General features: G+C 43.9%; 1 protein-coding gene across 1 annotated transcript in view; it reads left to right on the top strand.

Annotated features, from left to right (window-relative positions):
- The window catches only part of SORCS3 (sortilin related VPS10 domain containing receptor 3), a 326,383-nt gene that overhangs the window by 147,669 nt on the left and 164,294 nt on the right, over positions 1-14,420 (top strand). Inside the window, exon 3 of the mRNA XM_050899047.1 lies at positions 9,080-9,179. Coding sequence (XP_050755004.1) covers positions 9,080-9,179 — 100 coding nt within the window. The remainder of the gene's footprint in view (positions 1-9,079; positions 9,180-14,420) is intronic.

Below are 14,420 nucleotides of genomic sequence, written 5' to 3'. Positions count from 1 at the left end.
TTGGAAAATCCGTATCACATTTCTCTGCTTATCTCTGCTGTCTTCACTTTGTAATGCCATAGAGTATGTAAGGCACAGTGGAGACCTGATATCGTTTGGCACCTACTTCTAGTAGTAATTCTCATACATATCCCCACAGGGTAACAACATTTAAAACACAGAGCACTGTTACATTACAACAAATGATGAACATTTGATCTCAGCCAGGAGGACTGAGGTCCTTCCCTTTATTTGTACTGCCAGCTCAGTGCATGAACTTTTCTAATCCATTTAGTGTGAGATACACCTTGCCTTGGGCTAGCCATCTAACAGTTGGGTGTGTGTGTTGGTTGCTCTGGTCTCCCTTTATATTGAAGGGAGAAAGACACCTTAAGAGAGCAATACATCCTCACCTATTTTAGGATGAATAAGTCATCCTCTGAAGTTAATAGTCTCTGTCTATAGTTAGAGAGAAAATGCGGACAGGCTTGGGAGCTAGAGCTAAATACCTGGTTTGTAGGTAGCTAAATTTAAGATGAGATAAATGGCCACGGTATAGAGAAGACGGAGTCTTACAGCTGGGGAAGTAGAGTTATTTTAGTATCACAGTAGGAGGCACCAATCTTTGTTGCTTTTGTGCCTCCTTATTGTGGGCTATTCTGCAGCAGAATATAAAGCAATGCTTAGTAACCACTACACCTGCAGCCTGCTTGCTTTGATCAGGATCCCAGGTTCTCTAAAAGCAGAGCATGCTTTGCCATAGGCTTTTATAGTTCAGGCTCTTGCCTGCCACGAGGTGTTAGGATCTGTCAGTTTGGTTTATGTTTATGTCTACTTCAGACGAAAGATTTTGCCATCCTTTGGCAGAAGCAAAATGGTGAGACAGTTTCAGAGCTGCCTTTAGCCAAATCTGTGTCCCACAGTAGTTAACGTATACTGCCTCTAAAAGTCCTAGAGCAGGGAACATCAGCCTCTGGTGCTCAAAGAGGTTCTTTGGTTTGATCTGGCAACTCCTACTTCTTTCTGCTTTGCCAAGTATCCCTCACTTTCTCTGCCATTCTTTTCCTGCAAGAAAACCCATTTCCTGCAACCCTTCCGCCCTCCCTCTTTGTGTCTCAAAAGAGCCTCTTGCTAGTTGGAGTGGTTCTACAGATTATTTTAGATCTGAAACCGCTTCTGCCTTTCCACAGAAATGGTGTATCCGGAGGTAAGGGAAGGCCTGGGTGCAGAAGAGAGAGGAGGCTGGGAAAGGACAGCCCGTTTGCTCATGGTGAATGCTATTTAGGCACGCAATGACACATTGTTCTGGATAGTCAGTGATTGCTGGGGATATCCAAAGCACCACTGTGTCCTACAGGACAAGTACAACAAGATTGATGCAAACATATGGCTTTCAAGTTAGTCCCCACCATCCCTGTAGGCTAAATATACAAAAACTATATCTCCAGAGACTGTTCATGCCCATCTGAGTAGTCATCTCTACTAAGGAATAACTGGTGTCCCCCTGCCTTGTGGGATGGTGATCAAATGAAATGCTGATGAGCTATCAGCCACTAGAAATGTGACTGATATTCACATATCCTGTGATTTATTGCCCATAAATCCAGAGGTGGAATATTCTGTATCCTTTTGTTCAACCTCTGAGACATCCAGAGTCCTCCCAAAGGCTCGTATTGAATAAACAAGAGAGGATACCTTTCCTGTCAAAAATAAAAAAAGAGAAGAATCTGCAAGAAAAAAAAGAGGAAGCCAGTGTTCCTAGTTAGCTCCCATCTCCTGCATTTTGAACTGCAAATCACAATGACTAATGCATCATGGCAGCTCATTTTGCCTTGCCAGTCTCCCCTGTACATTATAAATTGAAATTTATCAACAAAGGTAATCTTCAGGTCTTTCAGATATTTGGTGATGGGAACTGTCAATAATCAAAAAAGAAGGGGGGTGGAGAAAGGGTGCTGGTATCATAATAGAAATTGGGGTGGGTATTCTGCTGTTTAGATGACATGCAAACTAAAAGGAAAAAAATAATTTTTCAAGAGAAATTACCAAACTACGATCTGCTTGAACTTCTTTTTCCCCAGTGGGATCTCTGATTTTAGGTACTTTTGAAACTTTGTGGAACTGAAAGTCCCCTAGAACTGATGGATTATGGTTCCAGAAGTATTGGGAATGTAAAACCTTGTGCATTATGGCAGAAAGTGGTTTTATTTAGGTTGTTTTAAATACTCTGGGGTTTTGCTGATATACTTGGATAGCTGTTTTTTTCAAGAAGGATCTTCCTGTTAAAGATTGGTCCCTGAGGCATCCATAACAAAAGATATGATTGGACTAAAAAGAGTAGTCATAGAATGATCAGAGACATGAATAGGTTGTACAAGGAATGGCTAAATAAACAGGGAGTCTTCAGACTGGAAAAAAATCTGTGGGGAATATGACAACAATCAGTGAAATCACAAATGGCAGCATGGGGCTCCATGGTTTCATTCTTGTTAAGTGGTAGCAGTGGGCTCTGAATTATATGATCAAGTTAAAACAAAAGGGAGCATCTCTTCATACAGCACACAGTTGTGTTGTTTATTACCATGTGATAATGAAGTTGCTGAAAGTTTCCCTGTGGGGTTAGACAGTTTTATGGAACTAAAAGCCTACTGATGGCTCTTGCACACAAAGGCATCATCTTCAATTTAGGAAGTCTGTGATATTGCTGTAGGCTGGGAAAATACACCAGGAAGCAGTGCCGTATGCTTTCTCAGTTTCTGTTCACTTCCCCAGACTTTCATTGTTGTCCTTGGTTTTCTTCAGTGGGATGGGGCCAAAGGGAGGCAGTTGTTTCTGTTTGTAGTTGTAAAATATTCTGACTTTATTACAGTCACGCTAAAATCATGGTTGGGTAAAAGCAAGCTCTCAGCACAGCAAATGTGCTCTGCTAAGTGAAAGATTCACAGAGTACAGATACTTGGATTTCCTTGGTTAGTAAGTAGGCACAGCCCAACATGGCTGTTGGTTTTTTTGTTTGTTTGTTTGGACTTTTTGTTTGTGTTTGGTTTCTGTTTTTCTTTTTTTTTTTTTTTTTTTTTTTTTTGGTCAGAAAAAAGTGTCCTTGTGTGTGACCAGGTCAGCCAGACAGCCTTGCACTGGTAAGAGTGGATCTTTCTGGGAACTGCCTCATTATAAGTGAAATTAGGCTCCACTGTTGCAGGCTGGGAGCTGGACCTGGTCTCCTCTGGTTGGCTTGAAGTTGGGAATGAAATAGTCCTGGAGAGGCAGCGAAGGAGAGCCCGGGGAGCTGGGCTAGCAGCGATGGGTGGCACCATGTCTGCTGCTTCTGGGGGAGCATTGCTAGACTTGCACCCATTCCCTGCCTTGGCAGCAGCAGCGGCAGCAGTCACCCTGCCTTTCCAGAGCTCCAGCTGGGGCTGGATTAGCTGCAGGGCCAACTCTGTGTTTCTGTCCCAGGCATTTGGCTGCCCAAGGCAGACTCTGACTTTGGTCTCATAAGCAGCCCTAAGAGAGGAAAGGTTGCTTCTCTCTGTTGTATCTAAATATGAAAAAGGCTTTGGGAGCGGAGGATGGTTGGCCGCCGACAGCCATAGTCACCAGAAGCCAGGAACTAGTCTAAAATGTTCAGCAAGGAAGAAAAGGAATAATCTCAAAAAGTTCAGAGAGGCAGGGCCGGAGCATGCTAAATGACTGATATCCTTTCGAAGAGGAGCAGCCCTCAGCCCTGCCTGTAAGTTAGTGGGACCAGCTTCTCACGTGGTGCAGTAATTATTGTGTGGTTGCCCCGTGCCTGATTTAGGACTCTGTGCTCCAGTAAGAATCTATTTAGTGCAAAGCAGCGTGGTGGGGTCAGTGCTGAGCCAGCTTTTGCCTGAGTCCTGAACCACTTACGGTGACTAGGGTAGCTGGCCAAAGGGGTTTACAGTTGGGGCTACCGCAGGGGGTGGTCAAGCTGGACTCTGACTCGGTAGGAGTCTCTTCTCAGTGTGTCATAGCTTCAGAAGGGCCTTTATCTTAGGGAGGGTAATTTGAGGGGGAGGAAGGGGAAGGAAGAGACGGAAAGAAATTGTTTCACAAGCAATGGAGGTTTGGCAGCCCGACTTCTTGTTTTGTGCAATTGGGTTCTTTGTAGTGTATTAATATGTGAGCTGTGTTTGAAGGTTTTACTGCAGCTGGATGTTCAGAGAGATGTGCCTGCTCTCATGTCTCATGGGATTTGGTTTCATGCTGCAGCTTTTCTCTGAGCGCTAATAAGTTTGCTCTCCTTTTGCTGGCTGCTGGTTTTCATGAAACTTGTAGAAACTTTGTTCCTCTCGGGTTTAGGTTTCTCTGTCAAACTGGGAAAAAATTGGCCAATGGGTAGAACCAGGAAGTGTTTTGGGGGGTATGGAGAGACAGGCACACTGCAGGCAGACAGTTTGCAGGCACGTGAGAAGAGAAGCAAATGTTAATCTGGGCTGTGTGTGTTCCTGTTGCTCTCTGAAGTGCACAGAGAATTGGGATATTCTCCTGCTCATTTAAGCGGAGCTGTGCCCCCACGCAGTTCTCAACGTGGGGCTGCGGGTGTGTGTGTAGTGGGACTCTGATCTGGAGCTGAATGCATAAGCTTTAGTATCTTAGGAAAAAGGCTGAGAATCTAAAAGCAAAACCATGCCTGCTCATTCTCCACACACAGTCAGGGAGAGTCACAGGTGCAGAGGAGAAACCCCCTGACAGGAGAGTCGGTGGCACATGTGCGCTCCGGGAGGTTGACTTGTCCCTCCCAGCTATCCAGTGCCAGCATTTGCAGCTCTTCTGCTCCTGAGAGACTGATATATTTTTTATAGCCTGTCTCCATAGCTGAGTACCTGAGACTGCAAACAAACAAAACCTCCTTTCTCTGCCTGACGGAGCCCTGAGATTGAAACAATCCGAGAGGAGGACGCCTCTAAAAGCTATTCACATGGCATTCTCTCTGCCTCTCCACACCCCTACTTCATATCCTTGGGATGAGCAAGTCTTATCGCAATATTAAAGTCTGCTGGCTCAGGCCTGTTTGTCAGATTCACAGGGAAGCTCAGGCTCAAACCTACAGGAACAAGATGGATTTTGTTAGCTCTCGGTGCACTGAGTTATGAGCAGGTTTGGTAGAGAGAAGCTTCTCTGCCTGGGTGTGCCCCTTCAGCCCTGCTCTGCCAGACTGTGGGACAGCACTTGCAGCAATGGTTAAAACATGTTGCAGCCCGTCAGGGCAGGGCAATGGAATCGAGCAGGTGATTTTCTTTCCCAACTGTTTATAATAGAATACGATTATGGGAGAATTTGCAGTCTCCCAGTAAATTAATTACAGTATAAACCTTGCTTTTCCAAAGGGAATATGTAGAATTTGGTGCCACAGCCTGTTCAGGGAAAGCCCACATTTATTTGGTTATATGAATATGACACTTGTGTTGTACTGGATTAAGTCTTTCTTCATGTTAACCAAGACTAGCAAAGAGATTCTTCCTCATGGCTGGTAGGAACGCTAGTTATAAAAACCAAAAAGCTGAATTGAAGTAGACAAACGTCCATTCAAGACTGGACTACCCCTTGAGTTTTATTGCTTTTCACTGTGCAGCCTTTCTTGGGGTATTGCCAGCAGTTTGGTTTGCAGGATGGAAAGCAGGATAGACGGGACAATGAAATGCTGTAAGATCAATGTATAAGGACATGTGGGACAAAACGCATGGACTGAGCTTTTACAGGCTTTGTATATACAGCCAGAATCCATTCCACATTCTAACAGTTTCTGTGTTACCAGCGGTATAACAAGGTGCAATGATTTCTTTTGTGAAAGCATTGTTAATAACACTTTTATGTATACACGTGTGTGTGTGGTTAGAAGCAGTCTGCAAATATCAATTTGAGACTGAAGGCAATAACAGCCTTCCAAGATGATGAGACTCCAGTGATGGCTTCAATGGAGCAACCCAGAGGAGAACCAGCTAGGCAGGATCAGTTGGCCATAAAAGGCCCAACCAAAGTTAAAGCAGGCATTTGGGGTGTGACTAATGGAAACGGTCTTTTGTATCTCTGAGTCTTTTGTCATTTTGATATAACTACAACCTTTCTTCCCTTCCACTCCTTTAATAATGTGCTTTGAAGTGGATCCTATTCTAACCAGAGGAATGGGAGAAAACATGGTATCCAGTCTGCTTGTAGAGTCAAGCAACTGTAAGGACATGTGGGCAAGTTAATTTGCAGTTAGAAGTCTTTTACTGCAAAGATAAGTAATTAGTAAAGGAGAAGGGTTCAAGTTAAGATTAAAAGCTGAGCCAAACTGTTCTGTTCCACCTGTGGGTCACATCTCTTCAAATATTCAGGCTTGGGTTGCTAAAATTAGGCAGCCAACTTTTTTTTTTTTTTTTTGGTAATTATTTGTGTTCAGATTAGGCAGTTTGGTGGTAGGAGTTTAGCAGGTTTGAGTATCGAGCCATACACTAAGTGATTATAGAAGCTGAAATGGCTAATTGTAGAGGCCTGCTTTTGAATAAATGAACTGTTACCTATGCAAGCTTTCAGTTTCTTCATCTCTAGAATAGAGATAATATTTCGCGGTATGGCCCTTGGGACTTTGTTAGTTTGAATGGATTAACACGAGACAAAAGCTTCAGATTCTTTGGATGGGAAAGTGCTATGGAAATACAGTATATTATTGTGTTATCCTTTGAGATGTTTCTATGAAGCCAGTGGGGTGACTGTCATGATAATAAAGAAAGCCTTAGGGAAGCTAACGAAATAATGATCCTACTTCCTTTCTAGCTATTCTTTGAAAGGGCAAATGCAATGAGTGATAATGGTTTAATGAGCAAGAGTCATTAGGGCATCCAGCCTGCATCTTTAGAAGTGCAAAGCATTTTGGGAGATCTGAAAATGACTCGGAGAACAAAACCAAAGTAGCTCTGTCAGAATATTAAACTGTTATTTGTATTCTCTTTGAATGCTGATTGAAACCAGTGATCTCTTTCCCTGGCTGGTGGCTGGTACATATGTAGTCACAAATGTGGCTTGTTCGGAGCTTCAGTGCTGTTGGAAGGGTGAGATCAAGGAGGTACCTCAGTGCTTGCCTTCTGTGTGTTACCCTCTGCTTAGAGCCTAGTGTTACTTGTGGATTCCTGACCTGTTGAATTTGCATGTATAGGAGGCCTCGTGTAGTGGAATTAATTGGCCTGGATTATTCACTTTTATTAATCGAGCTGCTTCAGTTTCAAGCTTGGCTAGAAGGGGAAAGCTTCTAGGTTTTTTGTGTGGTATTGATACCTAGTGAGACAAGAGCTTCAGATTCTTTGGATGGGAAAGTGCTATGGAAATACAGTACATTATTGTAATATCCTTTGGGACGTCTCGGTGAAGCCCAGTGAGTATCAATACTATGCGTTAGTACAAAAGAGCATTAAGTGTAAACAGAGCTAGTATTAGCTCTATTTTAGTATTAAAGAGCTAAACCAGAACACAAGGAAGTTGTTTAAGACTTGAAGCACCCCTGACTGCTGAGCGTTCAAAAGAGGAAGGTTGGTTCAACCCATTTAAGGAACCAGTTTGCAAAACGTTTAGGAATTGTGCTTGAAAGATGCACAGAAGCAAATGTGTTGGAGCCACATCAGCGATAAAACAAGCTTTTGACTTCATGGGTCCTACTACTTGGAAGCCTGAAACCAGCCGTCTGGTTTTGTGGCATGGCCCTTTCAGTGTCATTCTGGACTCTACTAGCAGCAAGGAAGCCAGCGGAGCTGGGTGCAGATTCTGGCATCGCTCAGTTTCTGCAGCTACTTGAGTGGGAGCCTTGAGCCGCCGGGCGCAGCGGCACTGTTCACTGTGATGCCAGAAGGGTGACTTGGGCCATTTCTTTGCCAGACAGACAAGGAGCAGGGGATTGGTCTCAGGCAGAACCACAAAGCTGCAGATGCTGGAGGCTTGCTGAACTTAGAAAATCAGAAGATTACTGGAGCTAGTTACTGGGAAAGGCACTGAATTGCTAGATGTTCTCTAATCACCTGTTTAGCAAAAAGCGTGATTAGAGAGGACGGCAGGGGCCATGAATTCTCATCTTCATAACATCACAGGTATGTCCAGGTAGGCTTTTTGTGAGGGTCTTTTCTTGTCCACCTAATAAGGATTGTGTTTGCTCTGTCCATATGATAGAAGCTGTGTAGGGTCAGGAGCCAGGCTCTCCCCACTGTTTGGATGGGGTAGGTGGGCTTTTCATGCAGGTTGCGACACCCCTCCTAAAGCAAGCTGGTGCTGACCACTCTTCAGGTGTGCGACTGTACGAGGTAGCTGTTGATTTGTTCTGGTAGGAAAAATCTTGTTTGTTCGGAAAAGCAGGGTACGAAAACAGCAGAGAAACAAACAGGGCAAAGTGAGGTTTCAAACATGCCCACAAATGAGGAGGAGGAAGCTACAGAAAACCCTCTGTGACGAAGCAGCCCTTTTCCCCAGTCACGAATGGGTAATGCCACCCCCAGATCATCTGCTCCTCCGGGTGGGATTTGCTAGTGTAGGGGCCTGAATCTGTCTCTGTAACTCAGAAAAATTAAATGCCTGGCACAAAGTAGGATGGGGGTGACTGAGGACTCAAGATGCCAGTTTAGGTACATTTTTATCTAGACATGAGTTCAGCTGTTACAATTCTGAGCCACATTTGGATCCCCATCTCCAAGTCAAAAATCAGCCTACTTAAATAAAACTGTTGTTGATGGGTTTAATTTGGATTTTTCTGTTGGATTTGTCTGAAAAGAGAATTTGTGCTAAGTGTGCTGCTGAGATCAGAGTCCTCTCATGTAGATATCATTTGCAATCCCACACTGGCACATGAGAGCAGAGCTTGCCCCTAAAGTCCATCTTCACGGGTGCACCACAGCTCCCCAGGTGCATAGGATCAACTGATGCAGAGACAGACCCTGCCTCAAAGGACTCAAGTTTTCTTCTCTTTTCTGCTGGCCACCCTGAATGAAACACAAAAGCTCGCGTTTTAAGGGTAATAATGCTCAAGCTGTAACTTTGAGCATCTGTTCACATAGTCATTTCCTTCCCTTGAGCTCTAATAACCACATAAACGCTTTTTGTCTCCTCTTTTCTCCAGGTCAACAGACTATGGCACTACCTATGAAAAGCTAAATGACAAAGTAGGTCTGAAGACTGTGCTGAGCTACCTTTATGTTGGTCCCACTAACAAGAGGAAGGTAAGGGAGAGCCATCGAGCTGGTAGCTATAGAAACAAAATTACGGCATTCTGTTCATTCTGAGAGGAATTATGATCCTAAAGTGAAATCCGTTGGTAATTCACAAGAGCTTGAATTTGCTGTCTAAGTTGCAGTAGTGCAATTCCATGGAATCCAGCAGAACTATGCCTGTTTCACTTGTGATGGAGATGGAGTGCTTAATCTCCTGCTGAATGTGTTAGAGATAAAAGGGTTGCTTTTATTTGTTTCTGACTGTTACAACTTTAAAGAAGCTGAACTCACACAAATGTTTCTGGGACTCTTGCTTACACTGGCTTTGGCTAATACACCTCCCCTGCCTTCTCTGTCTCCTTATTATTAGAAATACCGAGTAAAAGGCATTTATTTCTGCATTTGACTCTTTTCCCCTTTGTGCTTTCCCTAGCTAGAAGTTGGAGGTAAAGATGTAAATGACATTTTCATTGGTTACATCATGTAAGGGGGCTGAAAGCAGAATATGCCTGGGAGAGCGAGTGGGAGACCTAAGATTTGATTTGAATGTGTAGGAGAGAAGATGAGGTCATAGCTTTCAAATCCCCTGCTCACGCTTCCCACGTGATGCAATTAGGGCTGCAGCTGGCTCACAGAGTGCAGCCTAGGAGTTATTACTCAGTGCCTTTTTGGTTTAAAATTATTGCCTGTGTTGATTCAAGGGAGGTAGTGGGACAAAGACGCTTTCAGCTACCCACAGAAATCAACGTGGGAGGGCTGCAGCACGTAGCTAATTGCTGGCAGTGGAGTTATGTTTGGATGGGGTGCAGCCCATTCAGCTTGATCACTTCCAAACTGCCCATCTCCTGTCTCCATCGATAGATTTCCAAACTAGTATTTTGCTACTTGTACTGTTCTTATTACTACTATTGTGTTTTCCATCACTGGTCAGTCTACAGAGGTTTCAGTATTGATGTTTATTTCAGTGTATGCAACCTTAAGGCAGTCATAGCTCTGATTACTATCGGCAACAATATGTGTGTGTTTGGATGCATAGAGGAGAGGAAGAATGCAGTGGGCAGGGGTCAGCTTATATTTTTTCTGATGCAGAAGCTGAATTGTTGTGACAACTACCTTGACTTCTTTTTTCTGAGCAAAATGGAATGAAGATGTTTCATAATGAGCTCTCCTGGCCTTCACACCCCTCCCATATCCAATATGGTGGGCACTGAAGAGTTAATTCTTCTTCATTCTGTTTCCAAAGCAACTCTGCCCACCCAAAATCAGAGGCAGTATGCTCAGTTACAAATCCTACGTCACTGGTGTAAAGTCTCCCTCACAAATCGGAGTACTAGGATATATGATTATCTTCAAGCTATCTCAAGCTATCGAGCTTTGCAGATTAGCAGTCTTTTCTCTCTTTTTTTTATTAATAACACCTACATTTCCTCATCTAGTGGCATGCAGACCTATCTTTACCTGCTGTTTTCCTATTTCAGATGACAATTTTTTAAAAATTTTTTTTGGTCTTATGTCTTAAGGAAATGATTTCTGGACCTATCTGTCTGTCTTCCCTCTTCTCCTCCCTTCTGAAAAATCGTTTGAAATGGAGAGATGAGCTGTAAGGAAAACCTGTAAGAAACCAGCTGCAGTGCTGGCTGCTGTGGGAACAACTTGTTTCCGTTCTTTCTACCTCTGCTAAATATATGGGCACTGTTACTGTGCATGGTTAAACAGCTGGTTTGTCTGAACCCGGAGCTGACTCTGCTGCTTTGACCGTCAAAGCAATTCCAAACATCCATGCAGCATTTGAAAAATGCCTGAAGAAGGTGTCACTGGATTGGAGCATCTGGGATTTGTCAAATTCAATTTCAGGTTTATTGTCCACCCACCCCTTACAGATTTATGAGGTTGTGCACTGCAAAAAATGCACTTGGGTTGTAATCTTCTCCAAGTCTCTCTGGGTGAATATTGTTACAGTGGCCTGCAGAATAAGCAGCATGTTTTTGCTGAGCTCCTGAGGACAACCACCAATAATGAATCATAAAGCAGTAGGTGAATCAGTTGTACCCCAGTAGAGAAAGTCCAGATCCCTTGTGTTTCACTTCTAACAGCACAAGTGCTAGCTAGTTGAACACAATGCAGTGTTCTCTTGTGAGCCTCAAAAATAGGTCTTTGTTTGAGGCAATAAACAGGGAGGGAGATACCAAAAGTAACACATGTGCGCAGGGCCTGTGCACACACGGTGAATCGTGCAGACCCTTTCCACGCAAGATATTTTCTCCTGAGGCATTAGCTCGCAGGTACTGATTGGACCCTGCATGCCTCTCAGCTCCTGTCGATTTTGGATGGGTTTGTACACTGTTGCTAGCCCTGTCTGCTCATTAGTGCTTAGAGGATTAGCAGTTACTTGGAGGAGGAGAAAAGCTTTCCATACATTCATTCCTAATTGATTTACTAGTGAGAAGGATAATTACCTCTCAGCTACCATGCAGAACTACAGTGGGAATTACCTGTCAGATTTCTTTGAAGACCCAAAATGCCTCTCTTCAGCTGTTAAATAGGAATTATGCATTCAGCCAAATGCCAGTTATATAAACATCATTTACCTGAATTGTGGCATAACCCTGGGCTCAATTATGAGGCAAGAGGATTTAAACGCTTGCTTTTTTCTTTCTTCTTTTAAAAGAAAAGCTTTTTGTTTCTGATTTCTTTTTTGAAAATTTTTGGTGGGAATATTGTAAGGTTTTTGGCAGCTTCTGCTGTATTTCTCCACTCAGTGCTGCCAGATCATAGTGGGACACTGATTTCTCAATACCAACATCTCTGCTTATTGCAATATGGGGGATCAGACGAGGCCAGAGTTGAAATGCAGAGGCTGAGCAGCTGGGTGAGGCATGGCTACAACCCATGATCTGGGAGCCTGTGTCATTCCCCTTCTCTCTTGGTCCCAAAAAAGCCACACCTGATGCACGCCTTACCCTCCTGAATTATGGCACTCCAACACCTTTTTCTTACAAAGTGGATTTCCTTCTGGAAGAAAAATTGAGCTTAATGTAGGAATGATTTGGTGAAATTCTGGAACATGTGCTACAAGTGGAGGTCAGACTCAATGACCTAATGGCTCTTTAGGCCTTAAAGTATTTAATTCTCTTTGGGTTTTATTCTGCTCCCAACAAAGTTAATGTCTGAGCATCTGCTATGTAACATTGATGGCAAAAGCAAGTCCCCAGTTAGCTTTATGTATCGTTGGCTTTCCTCTTTTAAGCTAAAAACTCTCGTTTCAGTTTGGATTACATATTTAGTCAATTTTATTCATTTCATGTTCTCTTTAGGCTTCCTTCTAAGCGGCTCCCGTGTGTGTCTCCCATCCCTAACTGGAGAGCCCCAGCAGGCTGTTGAATATTACCGCTGTCTGTGGTTGGTGTCCTGCCGACTATTGAAATGGCTTTCCTGACACAGCAGACTGGAAAATGCTGGAGCAGCCTGGAAGCAGCTGGCCCCTCAGTCCTGCTCTTTGCTCCTCAGTGAAACACATCAGTCAGTAGTGTTTATCAGTGGGCCAAATCACTGTGGAGAGATCATGTCTTTGTGCCTGAAGAGGAAAGAGGCAGCTGAGAGGGGAAGAGGTGAAGAAACACAATCTCTATGGTTATCATGGTGATAAATCCAGGACAGCCTCGGTTCTCCCTGGGCACCTCTTGGCTGTGCTGGTGTTTGGCACCTAGAGGCCAGATTTAGTCTATGGGTATTCCTTGATTTTATACATTGCTACTGGGAGATATCAACCCTCTGCATGCACAGAGTTAACCAAGGCACAGAGCTGCGTAGCCAAGACCGAGCTGAGGCGGCTTTGGCTGTGTCCCCACGTGGTGCTGGGCAGAGGCAGGGCTGAGTCCCAGAGCGCCTGCTCCCAGCTGCTGACCCAACCTGCTGATGGCTGGTTTTGGAGCTGAGATAGAGGGTGTCCATTTCCTAGAAATCACAAGACGGTATTTGGAAAACACACTTTGCCAATGTGTAATTTGAAGTTTGCAGTTACAACTAAATCAATATACCAACACGCAGATATCAAAGGAAGTTGCCAAGAATACTTCTTCCCAGCTATGATTCCTCTTGCCTCTCAAGTATCATTGCTAGTGATCAGGGCCAGCTTGGTGATCTGAGTGCACTTATCATTTGAAATGAGACCACCCCGGAGTGCCGACATAAGGAAACAGTCAAGCAGGCTGCAGCCTGTGATGAATCTGTAGCCTCTGGCTGCACTGGAGCCGAAATGCTTCCTGCCATGAGCCAGGACTACTTCATCTTCCTGTGGAGCAGTCATACTGCTAGTTCCCTTCTCCTAAGAACTAACAAGCTCAGGGTGTCACAACACTTTGCAACTGTGTGTACAGCCTCTGCTGCTGGGAGCTGAAACTGCCAGACTTGTATCTGCTCTCCTGCAGATGCTTGGGCTGTTTCTTCTTTCACTTGCACACTAGGGACTTGTATTTGGATCAGGAAAATCTGCGTTGAGTTCTCATTAATACTATGAAATTCCAGGTGATCATTAGACCCAGCAGTCAGACGACTCTCAAGTCCTGGGGGCTATGGCTTTCTTAGTTACTGTTTGAGCCCTGGTGAGAAGCCAAGTGCCTGCAGTTTTGACACTTCTACCACCATGAAGATGCTCTGATAGGCAGAGTGTATTCCAGGGCACATCTTCCCCTTCAGTGCATCTGCCCACCGGGTTGTTTGCCTGAGAGGCCACAAGAGAAGCATCTGCTTTACCCGGTTAACACATAGGTTGCAACAAGCCTGATAATTCTGTGGTGAACTTCAGAAAGGAGAAACTTTGATATTTGTTTAGCAGCACCCCTTCCTTACAGATGAATGGGATTTAAGGGCAGATGGTTGACTGCTCTGAAAAGCTGAGACTTGCAAAATGCATAGCTTTGGCTTTTCTACCCTATAGCCTCTTGTCTGTCTTTAGGGATATGATAAACAGCTGCTTACTCTCTGCTGGGCAGAGATCTCAGTTCCCTGCTGACCTTTAATTTAATACTATATTTTGGGCGTTACTTACTTTTTACTAGAGGCAGATTTTCACAGCAGTCTGGGAATTAGAATTGTTTATTTCTTCCAAAGCACTAAGGGAAAAAGTCTCTTCTATTTTAATAAGAACATTTCTCTTGACTTTTTAAATTCCTATTTTCTTTCTATCCCATTTTTTTCTTTTTGTTTCTTGAAAACTTTCTGTTAGAAAATTGGATAATTTCCACAAAAAAA

The sequence above is a fragment of the Gymnogyps californianus genome, chromosome 6, assembly GCF_018139145.2.
Source record: "Gymnogyps californianus isolate 813 chromosome 6, ASM1813914v2, whole genome shotgun sequence".
NCBI classification, from domain to species: Eukaryota; Metazoa; Chordata; class Aves; order Accipitriformes; family Cathartidae; genus Gymnogyps; species Gymnogyps californianus.
This window is presented reverse-complemented; position numbering and strand designations above follow the sequence as displayed.